This window comes from Argentina silus, assembly GCF_951799395.1.
Source record: "Argentina silus genome assembly, chromosome: 14".
Lineage (NCBI taxonomy): Eukaryota > Metazoa > Chordata > Actinopteri > Argentiniformes > Argentinidae > Argentina > Argentina silus.
Window position 1 is genome coordinate 5,912,985 of NC_139668.1, and position 20,000 is coordinate 5,932,984.

Genomic DNA, 20,000 nt, shown 5'->3' on the forward strand with positions numbered 1-20,000 from the left:
ACAGTACAGCGAAAAACCTGTCTTCTGTTCAGCCCCCAAGCACCCCAGATAAGCATATAGACTCCACCTTGAGAGCAGCAACAGTACACTAGTGCAACGCCCCAGGAAATATTAAGACCTTTTAAGCTCCTTGCTCAAGGGCACAACGGCAGTATCTGTGTCTCAGAAACCAGTCGCAACTGCTCTCACAGTTCCTCTACTTCTTCCACTGGGAACCCAGACCGTTGCAGATTTTTGCTCGATAACTGAACTTGCACACCTGATTCATCTAATCTATGGTGCTTGATGATTGGTTGACGAGTTGAATCAGGTATATAGCAGAGTTAGAATGAACGAAGTGGATTACGCCACGGCTGGGTTTCTGAGGATGGGGGTTAGGAAACGCTACGCTAACGACCACTTACCACCCTCCTGCTATTGACCCGCCTCTCTAACCTCGAAGACAGGTTAAAGGGACCTTCCTGACCAGAGTCCCATTGACAGCCCGACTAGGTCAAAACCCTAACCCAAAACCCTAACCCTAAACCAAACCCTAACCATTCCCTTAACCCTAATCAGAATTTAAACAATTTGGAAATTCAACATCGACTTGCTGTGTCCCCTTTTTCAGTTTTTCCCTTACCAGCCACCCTCCTGCTATGGGCCACTTCTCTAACCTGCTGTCTGCCTCTCTAACCTGCTGTCTGTCTCTCTAACCTGCCTCTCTAACCTGCTGTCCGCCTCTCTAACCTGCTGTCTGCCTCTCTAACCTGCTGTCTTCCTCTCTAACCTGCTGTCTGCCTCTCTAACCTGCTGTCTGTCTCTCTAACCTGCTGTCTTCCTCTCTAACCTGTCTATCTAACCTGCTGTCTGCCTCTCTAACCTGTCTCTCTAACCTGCTGTCTGCCTCTCTAACCTCTCTCTAACCTGCTGTCTGCCTCTCTAACCTGCTGTCTGCCTCTCTAACCTGCGGTCTGCCTCTCTAACCTGTCTCTCTAACCTGCTGTCTGCCTCTCTAACCTGTCTCTCACCTGCTGTCTGCCTCTCTAACCTGCTGTCTGCCTCTCTAACCTGTCTCTCTAACCTGCTGTCCGCCTCTCTAACCTGTCTCTCTAACCTGCTGTCTGCCTCTCTAACCTGCGGTCTGTCTCTCTAACCTGCTGTCTTCCTCTCTAACCTGTCTCTCTAAACTGCTGTCTGTCTCTCTAACCTGCTGCCTCTCTAACCTGCTGTCTTCCTCTCTAACCTGTCTCTCTAACCTGCTGTCTGTCTCTCTAACCTGCTGTCTTCCTCTCTAACCTGCCTCTCTAACCTGCTGTCTTCCTCTCTAACCTGCTGTCTTCCTCTCTAACCTGTCTCTCTAACCTGCTGTTTGCCTCTCTAACCTCTAGGTTACCTGTCGTCTCATGACAAACTAAAATGACAACATCACAGGTGAAATGTCACTGCTGACAGCTTTCACTGTACCTTTACAACAATGAAAGGACACACAAACACAGGATGTGATGTTTGTTGTCATAGCAACTACGGTTTTACTTCAGGTGGTGACACACATAAAGATATCGGAATATCTCTCTCTCTCTCTTTTTTTCCCCTCTTGATTCAGTGTTTATTGTGTTTCAGGGCAGGTCTGTTTTGAACGGGCAAAAAACAGAACCAGTTTGAAACCTCAAACCTCAACTGGTAGTTTCAATCAATATTCTTTGACTCTGAGTTGCCCAACATTCCTTCATCGTTCAGACCCCTCATTCTCTGCATTCCTGTACGAATGCCGAGAGGGAGAGAAAGAGAGGGAGAGAGGGAAAGGGGGAGATAGAGGACAAGAGGGATTTGTCTCTGTCTCAACATGAACATTAATTTGTAACCGCAGAGAAAGGAGACAGAACATGTATCACACACACACACACACACACACACACATACACACACACACACACGCACACACACGCTTCGCTAAACAAACACACAGATTGATCCCCTAGCATACCCACCAATCAACTCAAATTATACTGTTAAAGGTGTCTAATAGGCCTAGTGAGCTAGAAGGGCTATGTGAGGTGAGAGGAGTACCTGAGAATACCCGAGAACAGGTTTGGAGAGATGAGTCTGTACCATGCTAAGCATCCTCCTGTCAAAACCTCTCAATAACGCCTCACTATAACACAGGTAAGACACCACCAGAACAGGACCTGCCCTTCTGTATACCATCATTGTTCTGCTCTGACACTGTGGTATCTACTAGCCATGAGAAAAGGCAATAGACAACACAACACACAATGGCTCAAGGTCGGATAGTGTGTGTGTGTATATATATATGTGTGTGTGTGTGTGTGTGTGTGTGTGTGTGTGTGTGTGTGGGTGTGTGTTCGTGTGTGTGTGCTGACTACTACATAAAAGGAATGTCAGCTCACATGTAGATAGACTGACCTCACACAATGCAAACAAACTTAATATGGGTGTAGCCTAAGGCACATATCGCCTGTTTGAGGGGGGGCCACTGAGTATATGATATCATATCAACTGCAAGGATGAGAAAAAAAATACATACACACACACACACACACACACACACACACACACAGCATATGAGGCAAACCTTTGCTCAAATCATAACCACATGTTTTCACTGATCACAGCAGTGAGTGACTCACTATGGATGAAATAAGAGATTGTGAGGAAGATGTGATTCCAAATAACTTTCCAATGGTTCTTCTGAAGTTGTCAATGAGTCCATAAAACAGGATGAATAAAAGCCTGGGGACATGTAATCTCTCTGTCTGTAGGAACAAAGTCTCCAGATACAGAACATCTACAGCCAACTCAACAGACTAGGCCGTCAGACCAAGGACAGTCAATGACTCTGATTACTATGGTCCATTACTGTACTGTACTGTTACATTACTGTAATCTACGGTGGTAGGCATATCTACAGTGTACAATTGATTAGAAGATTATAAGGCAATGACTTGAACATCAGTAGGATATATCTGTGTTAAAAAATTGTATTTTTATACATGAGAATAATTTGGCTTGACAGTGCGCTGTGCAGTACAGTGGTTTATTTCGTCCCAGATTAATTGCAGACTCTGGCAAATCATGCAGAGTTTCTATTGATTGGCAGCTCTAAATGAAACCGACGGGATTATAATAATAAACACGTCAGGAGGCAATACTGTCTGAAAATATGGTAAACATTTACTATAACTTCAAATTAAAGCTAATTATTCGCCGAATAGTTAGACATACTTTACAAGGATCACCTTGAGAGAAGAAAGTTTCACCACCTCCTCCTTATATGTACATACTTCTCCATTGTCTTACCCTCAACTTTGTAACAATTTGCAGTCTACTTTATCTTGTCTCCTTTATCTGTTCGTGCCGCTGTGTATCGACGACGCCGTAGCAGTATATTCCTTCCCGTTTGTTTCTCCGGTGTTCCCCTACGTATATGTCCCAGACCGCGGTGTGTCACATTCCTTGAGTCGGGCGGGACTCCACCCAAAAACCCTCCAAGTCCCACAGCGAAGAGAAGCGGAGATCAGGCCCAACCTGTCCGGCTCTCTCTCGGCCTATATTCCTGCCCGGCCGCTTCCACTCACACACACAGCAGATACAACAAGGAAGACGTTGAGTAACTCCCTTTCCAGGCTTTCCTCTGTTGAAACTCCTCCCCTCCTCGTTGACACAACATTGGAGAGAGCTGACAGTCGACAACTATTGGAAGTTGAATGTTGTGACATATTTTCAAAAACTACAGATGAAATATGAAATATGGATATGGGAAAACTAGACTATGTAGGTTACTGTCTGCCAGGGGTTAATATATATATATATATATATATATATATATATATATATATATATATATATATATATATATATATATATATATATATATATATATATATATATATATATATATATATATATATATATATATATATATATAAAATATAGAAGAATGTTCAAAGAATGTCAAACTAAATTGGGGAACAGCATAGGCCTGTAGGAAATTTGGTTTCAGACAGTTTTGGTTTATTTTTATCATGAAGAAGGAAGTAAGTAAAGAACATATTTTGGGGGAAATATTCCTCCCTATATGGCCACATAGAGAACTCTGTATTATAGAGCCAGAGGGCTCTGGTCTGGATGGCCTCAGAACAAAAGGAGTGTCATTGAAGGAGCCCTAGGGGGCAGTCCTCTCCCCCAGCACCCCCCCGTCTGAAGCAGACTCAAAGGGAAGTTGTGAGTCACACTCCTTGTGAGTCACAGTACTCCCATGAGCTTTTGTGCTTCGCTGTTCATACAGTAACGTTTGTCTTCGCTATACCATTTGTGAGCAGCATTGAAGCCACTGTGTAAAATGAGCTGCAAAAAACAACTGCTGCTCAGTTGTTACCTGAGCTCGGACAGCAACATTTACAGCATCTATCACTGCCTGTAACGCACCTGTGTACTGGTAGTCGCTTCATAACCCTAACCTAGAAATGTTCACACACCTGACACGAGAAGTGTACTGATCCTCTCCAACAGGTAAATGATATGACACTAGAACACACACACGCTGAAGCACTGATGCTGAACTAGTTCCTGTGTAATATCTGTGTTATACAGGTGGAGCACAGTTGAAGAGCAGTGTGTGTGTGTGTGTGTGTGTGTGTGTGTGTTACATGGGCTGTCCTTTGTTCCGGGGTGTGTTCATCAGATTAGCCCCACCCTGCTTCATAGCCAGTGATAGCCTGTAGTGCAACACACACACACACACACACACACACACACACACACACACACACACACACACACACACACACACACACACACACAGACACACACACACACACACACACACACACACACACACACACACAGACACACTCCTAAGGGTGTGTCTCGCAATCTGGATGTCTGCCCAGGCACCACGTATCTATGTGCACCCTGCCCTGTGTACCTGCACACACACATATTTCTGCTCTGCTCCTGTTGAAGCAAATCTACAACTCTCAGCTGTGTAATAACCACACCACATCAGGTTAATGCAGGCAGGCAGTGTGTGTGTGTGTGTGTGTGTGTGTGTGTGTGTGTGTGTGTGTGTGTGTGTGTGTGTGTGTGTGTGTGTGTGTGTGTGTGTGTGTGTGTGTGTGAGAGAGAGAGAGAGAGAGAGATGGTACTGAGGGTGCAGCCTCTTGCAGGAATTTGCTCAAGGCGTCAGGTCACACCCAGCTCCTCTCCTCCTCCCCCCTATCTCTCCCCCTCTACCGTCCCCCCCCCCCTCTCCCTCTTACTCACTTGTCAGCCGCAGAGCACGCACAGGTTTGGGCCTGAGTCTGGGCTGCAGCCAAAACCTGGCCTGAATCGCCACACACCTGGGCAGGGAGTGTTACCTGAGACTGGGAGGGAGCATGGATCAGTGGATCAGGAGTCTGAGAAAGACGTCTATGCTGCAGCCCCATAGCAGGAGAACTGAACAGGCATTCAATAGTATTGGTAGGAATGTGTCTTGGTGTTGTACAAGGCTTAAAATAACAGCAATATCAAAACACACACAGCAGCCACATCAGAGAGAGATCAGACAACCCAAACTGTGTGTGTAGGTTATCTGTGGCTGGGGTGTGTGTTTCCACACACACACACACACACGCACACACATGCACACAAACACACACCCCTCCCTGCCTCACACAGACCCATATCCATATGTTCCTGTGAGTCCCAGAATGCCTCTCTCACGCTGTAATGTCACACCTGAGTATAAGGTAACATGGTGGAGCCGAGGGCTCTGAGGTCACCATCTTCTCACTACTGTGTGGAGAGTAAAGGTACACAGCAACATGTCAGCACGCCGTGTGTGTATGTGTGTGTGTGTGTGTGTATGTGTGTGTGTGTGTGTGTGTGTGTGTGTGTGTGCATGAGTGTGCAAGCGTGTTTGTGTGTATGCATGCATGCGTGCAAGTGTGTGTATATGCGTGTATGTGCGTGCCTGTGTGTATGTGTGCGTGCAAGTGCGAGTGTGTGCCATTTTCTCAGTCCCTGTGTGAGGTTTATCTGTTTTCATACGTCTCTCTGAAAACTCTTGCCCAACGTTATTTTGATCATTTCATGTTTTGTTTGTAGCACACACCAAGAGCATAGGAGGCACACACTTTTGAGAAAATGGTAACAACTATAAGATCTTACCTTATAAATGAATCAAATTACAAGGCTATAGGGGGCAATTACCTACTCCCCCTACACAGTTCAATCAGTCTTGGGGTCATTCATACTTTAACAAACATAATAAATATACAGAATACATAATACCAATGGTCTGATAACTCGTTCGATGTCGATGATAACGTAACACACACACACACACACACACACACACACACACACACACACACACACACACAGGCAAGTCTAGTTCCAATAATTGGTCCAACCAATCACATGACTATGGCGGATTGAAGCATTAGATCTAATCATTTCTATGCTACGCGCGCGTCTTCTACCTAACTAATCTTGGTCTATATGAGTTAGCCGAATATAAACAAATCATAAAAATAAAAAAATACAGATGATTAGTTATTGTGCTTCCACTTGCCAGTCATATTATTGGTTGGACTGATTGGTCTAGCACACTTGAGGTGTGCGCCCCCTTAAATCTTTCCAGTGTAATTAAACTTTCCTGGCGGTAGGTTTTGTGGCAAAGTAGCAAAGCACTACGAATATACGTTTTATACACGTATCAATGGTCTTTGACAGTTATATTTGTAGACGAATTTAGTCTGTGATATTAAGTTGTACAGATGCTGTCCAACTCAACGCAAGGTAGCTAACTATTTACTGCTGTCTATCGTTATTGCTGGTAGCTAATATGTATGTTTTTGTTTGCTGGCGCCTACGAGACTGCGAAGGTCATCACCCATTCTGTCTGTTAAATTACCAGGTATGTTCATTTCATATTGTTCCTGAAATTCCATTTACGAACTGTTAAAGTGATTCCAGTCTGATGCCCTGCTGCGCGCATTCTGTCTGTCTCTCTCTCTCTCTGTGTCTTTCTCTCTTTCTTTCCCATTCTCATTCCATTTTTCTCTCTCTCGCTCTCTCTGGCATATTGCACACACAGTGACGGTGCAATGAAACCACAACGATGGTGAGATCGTTTTGACATTTGGGTGTTATAAAATTAAGCTGTTTGGGTGGAGCCCTTTGCTCATCATCATCATTATAAACCATTAACACTTCAAAGACAAGGACAACGCCACTGTGGTGTGGAAAGTCCCCTCTGTGCTGTGCAACAGGTGTAGCAGTGTGCCAGGTAAAGGTATATGTTTGTTTGTTTATTCTAGGTACAGGTGTGTGTGTGTGTGTGTGTGTGTGTGTGTGTGTGTGTGTGTGTGTGTGTGTGTGTGTGTGTGTGTGTGTGTGTGTGTGTGTGTGTGTCTCACAGACAATGTTTCCTCTCGCAGGAATTCCCCCCTTCCCTCTCAGCAGGTTTTGCAGCATAGGTACATACCTATGTAGGCAGGTGGAATGGGACTGGTGCTATAATCAGCATTATTAATATGTTTGATGCTTGGAATGGTTATTCAGCCGTCAGAGGATCCAGAGGCTAGACATACAGGGCAGCAGTGTGCGTTCTGTCCTTGGTGTTAACACAGAGGCTGAACGGTACCTGGATAACCAGGTGTACAACACATCTCTGGCACTGTGAGAGCACAGATGATGGTATTAGTATAGCATCATATTCATGTTAATATAATAATAATATGACAATGCAAGGTAGGAAATGAACTCAGAACAGAAATGAAACAATAACCTCCAGAGAAACCTGTTGACCCAGTCTACTCTAAACACACTGTGATATTTCTTAAAATACGACATAATCATAATCAAATAAGACATAATCAAATCCCTGTGTGAGCATCTAGAGGAGCACCATCACACTGTTACGTTAGTGTAGGTCTATGTGAGGTAGAATGAATCAGTCACCATGACCCAATGGTAGATGCTAAGTGGGATCCTTCGGACAACCCTCACCTTAACTCCTACCCTAACCCTAACCCTTACTTTAAACATAACCTTAACCCTTACCTTAACTGTTTTAAATATCAACTTCAGTGGGGTGATGTCAGAGTTGGGTCGTCCCAAGCATCCCACTTAGCATTGACCAAGACCCAGTGTGTTTGGTTTGCATGAGTAGTGGAGGTTAGAGGAGCTAACAAACAACATCATCCACTTCGAGGATGCCGGCGGTCGCTCACTACATCACATCACTAACACTGCCATCTACAGGAATTTTCAATGAAGTGATACAGGACTGGTTTCCCCGGACACAGATTAAGGCTAATCCTAGGCATAATCTGTGCCTGGGAAACCGCACCTCAGTGGGCTGGGAAACCGCACCTCAGCTACTACAACAAAGGTGTGTGTGTGTGTGTGTGTGTGTGTGTGTGTGTGTGTGTGTGTGTGTGTGTACACATCTACTAAATGTGTACCTGAAAGGCACTGCTATCAATTGTTTTTGATGTGTTGTTGTTGTTGTCACTGACGGCTAGTGTCTCATGACAGTCAAGGCCATGGCAGGATACCAGTACTTCACACAGAAAGAGGAAGTTAGCAGTGGTAAGTGTTTTGAACTGTAAGTAATTGAATTCCTGCAAAGCGGTTTATTGCCTATATGATTGCATTGGGAGGAGCCGGGCACTGTATAAATCTCCCGGCCTGTCACCGTAGAGTATAGGGGAGGCTGGTGGAGGTAGACATCGGAGGACGAGCTCAATATAATGCATGGAATGGAATGAGGAATGGTATAAAACACATGTTTGGTGAGTGACCATTACAATGAACTTGTGCTCCAATTTCTACCTCCACCAGCCTCCCCTGGTAGAGTATCGTTGACAACACATATATATCTTGCAGCTTGTACAATAGCCTGTGATAGTGAACTTTTAACAAAGCCTGGGGTTTCACTTTCATCAATTTTCATTCATCGAGAACCATGATGAGCACAGCAGGGGAGACTGGTGGAGGTAGAAATCAGAGGACGGGCTCATTGTAAAGGAATGGAATGTCATTCCTTTCCATGCATTACAATGAGCTTGGTGGAAGGCAATAGGCCTGTATGTAACCTCATGTAGTCTTTTCTCTCGCTCTCCCCCTCTCTTTAAATAATCAGACTGGATCCCCACTCTGTGGTCAGAGACCTTTGAGGAGAAGGTGAATGAGGAACTGCAGAACTATGATGACAAGTGGACCTTCCAGTTCAACTACGGCCTGACAGATACACTCACAGAGGAGGAGAAGAAGAGGGGCTGGAAGATCTACTGCTACAATGCTCACGGACAGTACGCGCCAATTTTATTTCTTTATTCCGAATATACAGTGCCCTGCCTTCACTCTACTCCAAAGTTTGGATTTTAAATCAAACAGTTAGTATGAAATTTAGAAATTACAACATTACAACTTGTTATGCATAGGGTACCCAAATGTAATGGGACAATAGGCTTGACAGGTGTAAGTCAGGTGTGTTCTGACACATCATTTGTGCAGGCATAACAGAGCTGTTGGTGTCTGTCAACATGAGGACCAAGAGGTGTCAATGAAAGTCAAGGAAGCCATTATCTGAAAAAAAACATAGGCAAATCAGAAACATAGGCAAAACTTTCCAAAATCAACAGTTTCAAGATTCACGATTCTTTATTTGTCACGTGCATACAAGTATACAGTGAAACGTGGGGGGCAGAGAGAGAGAGAGAGAGAGAGAGAGAGAGAGAGAGAGAGAGAGAGAGAGAGAGAGAGAGAGAGAGAGAGAGAGAGAGAGAGAGAGAGAGAAAAACCCAAAACACCTGTCCCACACAGATCAGGAACACTCTCCAGGAGGTAGGTGTGAACGTGTCAGAGATTACCATCCACAGAATACTTCACTAGCCAAACTATAGACGCTTCACTGCAACGTAAAAAACACTAGTTATCCTCAAAAAGGATGGTTAAGTTACAGTTTGCTAAAAAGTTCCTAAAAAGCCAGCAAATGTCTGGAAAAAGGTCTTGTGGACAGATAAAATGAATATTATAATGTACCAACATGATTGCAAGAGAAAAGTTTGGAGAAAAAAGGATCTGCCCAAGATTTACAGCATGCCATCTCATGTGTGAAACATGGTGCAAGGGGTGTTAGGTTTGGTCATGTATAGCTGCCACTAACACTGGCATTTTGTCTGCTTGAGTGCAAGCAAATGCCTTCAAATTCATTGGATGGTGCTTCATCATACAGTAAGACAATGACCCAAAACATACTGCCATAGCAACTAGGGAGTTTTTCAGGGCCATAAAGTGGAAAGGTCTTGACTGGCCAATTCAATCTTCAGATTTAAATCCAATTAACATGCGTTTAATTTCCTAATGATAAGATTTTAGACAAACAACTTGAAGATGGCTGCAGTACAGGCCTGGCAGAGCCTCACCAGAGAATTTACCCAGTGTTTGGGTTAGGGGTTACATAGTTTTGGTCTCAGTCTATTAAGAGCTTGTTTTCATGTCGTTTATTGAATTAGTTAATTTTGTTATTTGTTATTGAATTTACATTTTTTATAAAGGCAAAGCAACAGTGTTTGTCCTCTCTTCTCTAGAGAAACGTCTTTCTTTTTCTATCTGCATATCAGGGGAGGCTGGTGAAGGTAGAAATCGGAGGACAGCCTCATTGTACAGTAATGAATGGTGTTTGATACCATTCTTCATTCCGTTCCATGCATTACAATGAGCCTGTTCTCCGATTTTTACCTCCACCAGCCTCCCCTGCTGCATACGGATCCTGTCCAGTGCTATGTGCCCCCAACATAGTCAGTGCCCCAGTCAGTCTGAAGCTTTGGTCTGAGCAGCTCATCAGTTGGGACTTTGCCATGTAGTCTTTTGAAAGGTAGTGCCGCTGTGTGGTGAAAGCCCGGTACTGCAGCTAGGGTTTTCAATTCTACTCAATGGAATTGGCTATTTTATTTATTTATTTTTTACACACATTTTTAGATGTGCTCACTTATCACTGAAACGCTCTCTCTCTCTCTCTCTCTCTCTCTCTTCGCCCCCCACGTTCACCGTGCCCCCACGTCAGCGCCGGTGATATTGTTCTGGTACCAACTGCGGGAAACTCCTGGGCGGGGCACGGTGGTGATGCGTTCCTTCGGTCAGACCTGCCGACGTTGCCAGGATAAGTTTGACCTCCCGAGGTTCTCCCAGAGCGAGGTGGAGGAGGTGCTGCTCAGGCTGCTGCAAAAGGTCCGGAAGAACTGCTACGGAGAGGAGGAAGAGGAGGATGATTATGGAGAGGAGGAAGAGATGATGATTTATGAAGTGTGAAGCCTGTAGATTGGGCATGTGTTGTCAGTAGAACTAGGGAGAGGGAGTGGGGAGTTATATACAGTCGTTCATTTTCATTCATTTTTGCACACTTTGGTTTTTTATTGAACCTTTGGGCTTTTCAGCCTCTGAAAGGATACTGTTATGGTGATTTCTAAATGCTCAATGTACTTTTCTTATCATGTTTATGTCATGTTTTCTTTCAATTACCAACTTCAATTTGCACATTTTGTTGTCATAAACATCAGATGCACTGTATTTTTGTGCTGATCGTTCTAATAAACATTCAAAGAAAGTTTGAATAATATTTGTTTCATTATTTCAACAATTAAGATCATCTGGGTGATGGGGATGTGACAAGAAAAGCAGAGAGACAGACACATTTTCTATTGATTAAATCAGGCAAGTGACATGGCTGAAACAACAACAATAACAACGACACTATACACGTGCATATAAAACTAATACTTAGTGAAGTTGTACTGGGGCATAGACAGTTTGAACGTGGACTCACCTGGACCCCCCGATTTGCATCTCTTTGACGTGTGAGCACTGGCCAAGAAGGCAGCATACACAAAATACACATGCAATGTATCAATGGATAGATTCGCTTAGTAATAACAGTGTAAGGTCATACAATAACGACAAAGAGCTGGCTCCTTAAAAATTATAACGGTTAAAAACAAATGCACTCCATGGTCAACAGCCCTCCAATCTGGGATTTAAAATAATCCATTGAAATAAAATGATCAAGTTTCAATATATAATAACAATAGTACTATTAACAATAATTTATTAACAATATGTAAACACAAAGACAAAGGGTTTGGCTACGGGCATGTACGGTGCATGCAACTGTCTGTGTATCTACTAAATGTGTATGTGAAAGGTAGCTACGGCTATCAATTATTTTCGATTATCATGTGTGTTGTTGTCACTGACGTCTAGGGGTTGCAACAACGGGACAGTCCAAGTGAATAATAAAAAATAAAAAAGCCACGTTGGCAGCGGTAATAAGTTTCGGTTTCCGATTCCCTGCGCAGCAGTTTATTGTTATTGGTTGCAACGGGAGGGGCCACCGGGCACCGTATACATATACCGATCTGTCACCGTACAGTATCATGACAACACAACAGACTATCTTGCAACTGGTACGCTGTCCTACGAGAGAACTTCCACGATAACCTAGGATTTCAACACATCACATCTATAACTTCTATCACATCGAGAACCATGAGTACAGGTAATGACTGATGACTTGTGATGTCTTATCTCAGTTGAATTGTAATGTTGATGGGAGGCAATAGGTCTTTCTTAGTGTAATTTTCTGTACCTTACAGTATAGCCTAATAATGTATGTATGAATTCATCTCTACGTTTTAAAAAATAATTTAATATGTTTGATATGTTCTGTCTATGTAAACAATGTTTTAGATCTGCATACGGTTGTCCGTAGCAACTCCCCCTCTCCACTGCTATTCCCCATGTCAATATCAATGTTTACTCTATGTATTCTCACTGAGCACTTTATTAGGAATACTATACTAATACTGAGTAGGACCTCCCTTTGCTCTCAAAACAGCCTCAATTCTTCGTGGCATTGATTCCACAATATGTTGGAAACATTCCTTTGAGATTTTGGGCCATGATGACATGATTGCATCACGCAATTCCGGTGCACTTTCAAGCTGTGAATCTCCCGTTCTACCACATTCCAAAGGTGTTCTATTGGATTCAGATATCTGACTGGGAAGGCCACTGAAGAACACTGAACTCATTGTCAACCCATGAAACCAGTTTGCCATTAGAAGATGGGTAAATTGTGGCCATGAAGGGATGCACATGGTCAGCAACAATACTCAAATAGGCTGTGGCATTCTTGCTATTTCTATCTGCATCTGCATATTCATCCTGTCCAGTGCTACGTGCCTCAACAAGTCCCTTATCAGTCTAAACAGCGAATCAATTGGGACTATGCCATGAAAAAATAGCGCTGCAGTGTCACTGGGTGGTGAAAATACGGTACTGCAGCCCGCTGAAACAAATTTGAAACACCAGATGAGGGCCCTAGCGCAACAATACTCAAATAGGCTGTGGCATTCAAGCGATGATTGATTGGTATTAACGGGCCCAACGTCAGGTGTTCCTAATAAAGTGCTCAGTGAGTGTATATACTTTCATTTATGTTATGTTTTGTTCATGTGTTTACAGTGCCTTCGGATAGTATTCAGACCCCTTCACTTTTTCCACATTTTGTTATAGACTCAATTTAAAATGGATTAAATTAAAAGAATTTGCCATCAATCCACACACAATACCCCAGAATGACAAAGCAAAAACACGTTTCTTTAAATTTCAGTAAATTTATTAATATTGAAATACAGAAATATCTCATGTACATAAGTATTCAGACCCTTTGCTATGACATTCTTAAAATTAGCTAAAATGCAAAAATGTCATCAACAAATCACTCAGTGAGTTTAATTGAGGCACTGTATATACGATGTATCATGTATTGAGACCTCGGTGAAAATGCACTTTAAAACAAAAAATAAACTTGAAACTGGTGTCCTCTCTCTCTCTCTCTCTCTCTCTCTCTCTCTCTCTCTGTGTGTCTGTGTCTGTGGATGCTCAGACTGGATCCTCACCTTTATGGAGAAGGTGAAAGAAGAACTGCAGGACTATGATGACAAGTGGACCTTACAGTTCAACTATGGCCTGACAGATACACTCACCGACAACGAGAGGAGAAGGGGCTGGAAGATATTCAGCCACTGTGCTCACGGACAGTAAGTGCCTCTTTTAATTTTCCAATCTGATTATATATAAACATCTTGCTATTTCTATCTCCATCTGCATATTCATCCCTTATCAGTCTAAACAGTTGATCAGTTGGGACTTTGTCATGAAAAAGTAGCGCTGCAGTTGAAACACCAGATGAGGGCCGAGACACCTTGTGTAGAATAGATCTAAAAGTGTTTAGTCGTTATACACAATATGGTGGTGGCTGCATCTCCTCACGTTTACAATTCTCTTTCTCTCTTTCTCTCTCTCTCTCTCTCTCTGTCTCTCTCTCTCTCTTGGCCTCTCAGGTTCAAGTGTAGTTCTTGCTCTAAGACCTGGCCGTCAGCGCGGGTGGTGGTGTTGTTCCGGTACCGGCTGCAGGAAACTACTGGGCGGGGCACGGTGCTGATGCGTCCGTTCGGTCAGGCCTGTCGACGTTGCCAGGACGCCAAGTTTGAACGCCCGGTGTTCTCCCAGAGCGATGTGGAGAAGGCGCTGCTCAGACTTTTCGAAAAGATCCGGAAGAACTGCTACGGAGAGGAGGAAGAGGATGATCATGATGGTCCGGTGGGCTCTGAAGTGCGGACGAAGCCTCATGAGAAATCCCTGTGTGAAGGCTGTAGACAGGGCATCTGCTGTCAGGAAGACTAGGGAGAGAGAGGGGTGGTGGGGGTTTTAGGGGCCAAGTGTTCCTGTGTGTGTGTGTGAGGGAGAGAGAGAACAAGAGAGAAAATTAATTTTTGCACCCTTTTGTTTACTATTGCCTATTTATGCTTTTCAGCCTCTGAAGGGATACTGTTATTTTGATTTGTAAATATCAATGCACTTATCTTCACATCTTTATGTGATGTTTTCTTTCTCTAATAAACATACAATGAACATTTAAATATTGTTTTCTTTTTATTATTTCACTATTTCTTATTATTTGCACATTCAGATCATCTGGGTGATGGGGACATGGCAAGAAAAACAGAGAGACAGACACATTTTCTATTGACCAATTAGATTAAAGGAGGCAAGATACTTGTCTCTGCACATGCATCATGGTTGTCTTTCTGGCAGCAACAGACACGCTGCTCTGCTCACACAGACACAGACACAGACACACACACTCTCTCTCTTTCTTTCACCTTCGCTTTGTCTTTCTCTCTCTTTCCTTCCCACTGCCTCTCTAGTTTCTCTTTTCTCTCTCTTTCCCTCTCTTCCTCACCTGGGTATCACAATGTGATGAGGTCAGAACCAGGAGTTGTTAGAAGCAGAAAAGGAGTCCTGACCTCAGCTCTGGGCGCGGAGCTATTTGCCTATCCATCATCATAAACCATAAACATGTCAGAGATAAGGACAACACCACTGTGGTGTGAAAGTCCCCTCTGTGCTGTGCAACAGGTGTAGCAGTGTTCCAGGTAAAGGTGTGTCTGTGTGTGTGTGTGTGTCTCACAGACATAGTTTAATTTCCCAGGAAATCCCCCCTCCCCTCAAAGTATTTGATCTTCTTTTATCTCCATACTCCAACAGTTTGGATAAGCTGTCTGGTTATCTACTTGTTTTGATAACAGGGCATGACGCACACAGTAGAGGAATCGAAAGTCCGCTGTCAGCGAGTGTCGTTGAAACAGTTTCTGTTTCCGTCTGGTGATGTTGCGCAATAAATTGACGTTCACAACGGTGGTATGAATGTACGTGTATTTAACGGATGTTTTCGGGTGTAATTTAACTAATATGCGTTTGTATCGAGCTTTCTTTGTCTGAAAAAAAACAAACATATTTGAGCGATTTCACCATGGAAAAGTTGGATAACATCTAATCTAGCCAATAATGCCGCTATTTAGGCAGCGGGTTATAAGTTTCGGTTTCCGAATCCCTACGTAGCAGTTTATTGCCTGTAGTTGCAACGGGAGGGGCTGGCCACCGTATAAATATCCCCGTCAGCCACCGTACAGTATCATAACAACAAAAACGATCTTGTAACTTGTACAATATCCTACGAGAGAGAGCGTCTTCGACGATCGACTAGGATTTCATTTTCGTCACATTAAGAACCATGAGTACAGGTAATAACTGATGACTTGTACTGTACTTTGTGTCTCATATCTTAGTTGAATTGAAATGTTGGTGGTAGGCAATATGCCTGTTTGTGTGTGTGTGTCTCTCTCTGTGTGTGTGTGTGTGTGTGTGTGTGTGTGTGTGTGTGTGTGTGTGTGCGTGTGTGTGTGTAGCCGATCTGTGTAGTCTTCTGTACAGTGCAGTACAGCCTAATCAATTATGATGCATTCATCTCTAGGTTATAACAATAAAAAAATCACAATATGTTTAATATGTCCTGACTCTCTCTCTCCCCCCCCCCCCTCTCTTTAAATAATCAGACTGGATCCCCACTCTGTGGTCAGAGACCTTTGAGGAGAAGGTGAATGAGGAACTGCAGAACTATGATGACAAGTGGACCTTCCAGTTCAACTACGGCCTGACAGATACACTCACAGAGGAGGAGAAGAAGAGGGGCTGGAAGGTCTACAGCTACAATGCTCACGGACAGTAAGTGCCTCTTTGAAGTATGTGAAAGAGGAAGTATTTGATCTTCTTTTATCTCCATACTCCAACAGTTTGGATTTGAAATCAAAGGGTCAAAGTAGAGATTATCAGCTTTAATTAAAAAAAACTAAAAATAGATTGGGTTCACCGGACAGTAAGCACCAATTTTATTTTTTAAATCAGAATATATAAAAAAATGTTTCTATTTCTATCTTTATCTGCATGTTGATCCTGTTCAGTGCTACGTGCTCCAACATGTCCCGTGTCAGCCTGAACAGCTGATCAGTTGGGACTTTGCCCTGTAGCCTTTTGAAACTGTGTGGTGCAAGCACGGTACTGCAGCTCGCCCTAGCCCCTTTACCCAAGACACCGGTGTGTAGAGTTTTCTAGGCCTATAAAGGGGCTAGGAATTTCAATTATACTGTACTACAAGTTTTCAGTGGAATTGGCTGTGGTTCCAGAATTAGTTTGAATGAAGGTAGAATTGAGACAAATTCTGAGATCTTCTCACTTATCACTGAAACTCTCTCTCTCTCTCCTCCCTGTCCCCCAGGTTCAAGTGTGGTTCTTGCTCTAAGACGTGGTCGCCAGCGCAGGTGGTGGTGTTGTTCCGGTACCGGCTGCAGGAAACTCCTGGGCGGGGCACGGTGCTGATGCGTCCGTTCGGTCAGGCCTGCCGACGTTGCCAGGACGACGAGGTTGACCTCCCGGGGTTCTCCCAGAGCGAGGTGGAGGAGGTGCTGCTCGGACTGTTCGAAGAGATCCGGAATGACTACTACGGAGAGGAGGAAGAGGAGGAAGAGGAGGAAGATGATGATGGAGAGGGAGAGGAGGATGAAGAGGTGATTGGATGCTCAGACTGGATCCCCACTCTGTGGTCAGAGACCTTTGAGGAGAAGGTGAATGAGGAACTGCAGAACTATGATGACAAGTGGACCTTCCAGTTTAACTACGGCCTGACAGATACACTCACAGAGGAGGAGAAGAAGAGGGGCTGGAAGGTCTCCAGCCACTTTGCTCACGGACAGTAAGTGCCTCTTTGAATTCCAACATACTCCAACAGTTTGGATTTGAAATCAAAGAGTCAAAGTAGAGATTATTAGCTTTAATTAAAAAAAAAAAAACGATAAAAAGAAAACTAAACAGATTGGGTTCACCATTTAGAAAGTACAACATTTTTAAAACATACTCCCCCTATTTCAAGGTGCCAAAAGTACTGGAAAAAATCATAAAATGTCCAAATAAAGTACTCATGTTTAGTATTTAATGGACAATCCTTTACATGAAATAACTGCCTGAAGTCTGCGACCCATTGACCCCATCAGACGCTGGGTATATTTTCTGGTGATGCTCTGCCAGGCCTGTACTGCAGCCATCTTCAGTTGTTGTTTGTTTTTGGGACTTTTTGCCTAACATCTTATCATCAGGAAATTAAATGCATGTTAAATTGGATTTAAATCTGAAGATTAACTTGGCCAGTCAAGAACTATCCGCTTTTTGGCCCTGAAAAACTCCCTAGTTGCTATGGCAGTATGTTTGGGGTCATTGTCCTACTGTATGATGAAGCACCATCCAATGAATTTGGAGGCATTTGCTTGTACTCAAGCAGACAAGATGTTTCTGTACACTTCATAATACATTCTGCTGCTGCTGTCAACAGTAACATAATAAATTAAGACAAGTTAGCCAGTTCTTGGGCAGCTGTACATGGCAGCTATACATGCCCAAACCATAGCACCCCCTCCACCATGTTTCACAGATGAGATGGTATGCTGTAAATCTTGGGCAGATCCTTTTTTTCTCCAAACTTCCCTTTTGCAATCACTCTGGTACATGATAATATGTCTATAATATGTCTTATCTGTTGACAATACCATTTTCTAGACCTCTGCAGGCTTTTTAGGTACTTTTTTTAGTAAACTGTAACCTGACCATGCCTTTTGAGGATAACTAATAGTTTGCACCTTGCAAGAACCTAGAATCAATACTAGACATTGACAGCTCTCTTATACCTGCCTAAATGATGTGACGGTACACACCTGACTAACCAGAAACACCTGTCAAGACAATTTTCCAATACTTTTGGTGCCCTGAAATAGGGGGACTATGTATACAAAGGGTTGTAATTTCTTAATGGTGAAACCAAACTGAAAAAAGAAAACATTGAATTAAAACTTAGAATCTCCACGTTAACCTCATAGTAAATGTTTGATTTCAAAACCAAACTGTTGGAGTATACAGCTAAAAGAAGACAATGCTTTCTCACTTATGGAGGGCACTGTATAAACATAAACATATTTCTATTTCTATCTCTATCTAGAGTCTTGCTTACACCTGTTCAGTATATTCAGATCTACATTAGTGTGTGGGGGTATAGAAGGGCTCGTGATTTCAATTATACTGTACTACAATTTGTCAGTGGAATTGGCTGTAGAACGTTTTCACAGGAGTTCCAGAATTTATTTGAACGAAGGTAGAATTGACACGAATTCTGAGATCTTCTCACTTATCACTGAAACTCTCTCTCTCTCCTCCCTGTCCCCCAGGTTCAAGTGTGGTTCTTGCTCTAAGACATGGTTGTCAGCGCAGGTGGTGGTGTTGTTCCGGTACCGGCTGCAGGAAACTCCTGGGCGGGGCACGGTGCTGATGCGTCCGTTCGGTCAGGCCTGCCGACGTTGCCAGGATGACGAGGTTGACCTCCCGGGGTTCTCCCAGAGCGAGGTGGAGGAGGTGCTGCTCGGACTGTTCGAAGAGATCCGGAATGACTACTACGGAGAGGAGGAAGAGGAGGAAGAGGAGGAGGAAGATGATGATGAGGGAGAGGAGGATGAAGAAGTGATTGAATGCTTAGACTGGAACCCCACTCTGTGGTCAGAGACCTTTGAGGAGAAGGTGAATGAGGAACTGCAGGACTATGATGACAAGTGGACCTTCCAGTTCAACTACGGCCTGACAGATACACTCACAGAGGAGGAGAAGAAGAGGGGCTGGAAGATCTACTGCTTTAATGCTCACGGACAGTAAGTGCCTCTTTTAATTTTTTAATCATAATATATATAAACATATAATCATGTCTATCTCTATCTGCATATTGATCATGTCCAGTGCTATGTGCCCCAACATGCCCTGTGTCAGTCTAAACAGCTGATCAGTTGGGACTATGCCATGTAGCCTTTTGAAGGGTAGCCCTGCAGTGCCACTGTGTGGTGAAAAGGGAACTGAAATGCTCTATTTTCTTTCTGCCCTCTCTCTCTCCCTCTCTCTCTCTCTCTCTTTTTCTCTCTCTCTCTCTCTCTCTCTCTCTCTCTCTCTCTCTCGGCCCCTCAGGTTCAAGTGTGGTTCTTGCTTTAATACCTGGCCGTCAGCGCGGGTGGTGGTAT

General features: G+C 43.5%; 3 protein-coding genes across 4 annotated transcripts in view; 2 read left to right on the forward strand and 1 right to left on the reverse strand.

Annotated features, from left to right (window-relative positions):
- The window catches only part of fam83hb (family with sequence similarity 83 member Hb), a 14,411-nt gene extending 10,830 nt beyond the window's left edge, over nucleotides 1-3,581 (reverse strand). The window contains exon 1 of the mRNA XM_083684760.1: nucleotides 3,301-3,581. The gene's annotated coding sequence lies outside the window, so the exon portion shown is untranslated. The remainder of the gene's footprint in view (nucleotides 1-3,300) is intronic.
- A 4,864-nt stretch (nucleotides 3,582-8,445) lies between these two features.
- Nucleotides 8,446-20,000, forward strand: part of LOC310815485 (uncharacterized protein) — a 12,453-nt gene continuing 898 nt past the window's right edge. Inside the window, exons 1-5 of one of the 2 annotated variants that reach the window (XM_083685282.1) lie at nucleotides 8,446-8,583; nucleotides 9,137-9,305; nucleotides 17,174-17,647; nucleotides 19,167-19,640; nucleotides 19,948-20,000. The exon at nucleotides 19,948-20,000 is cut by the window's right edge and continues 898 nt beyond it. In XM_083685282.1, the coding sequence (XP_083541408.1) occupies nucleotides 8,523-8,583; nucleotides 9,137-9,305; nucleotides 17,174-17,647; nucleotides 19,167-19,640; nucleotides 19,948-20,000 (1,231 nt within the window). In that variant the 5' untranslated portion in view covers nucleotides 8,446-8,522. Of the gene's footprint in view, nucleotides 8,584-9,136; nucleotides 9,306-15,963; nucleotides 16,143-16,454; nucleotides 16,624-17,173; nucleotides 17,648-19,166; nucleotides 19,641-19,947 lie in introns of those variants that run through there. The other variant, XM_083685283.1, reaches the window with a different exon arrangement.
- Nucleotides 12,377-14,972, forward strand: LOC310815486 (receptor-transporting protein 3-like). Its single transcript, XM_083685284.1, has 3 exons — nucleotides 12,377-12,550; nucleotides 13,943-14,096; nucleotides 14,400-14,972. Exons 1-3 carry the CDS (start codon nucleotides 12,541-12,543, stop codon nucleotides 14,740-14,742), a joined length of 507 nt encoding a protein of 168 aa, XP_083541410.1. The 5' UTR covers nucleotides 12,377-12,540; the 3' UTR covers nucleotides 14,743-14,972.

What these genes read in the sequence shown, in the direction of transcription:
- LOC310815486 (XM_083685284.1), top strand. An exon ending in AGCCACTGTGCTCACGGACA is followed by an intron (nt 14,097 to 14,399) that starts GTAAGTGCCTCT and finishes TTGGCCTCTCAG; the next exon opens with GTTCAAGTGTAGTTCTTGCT.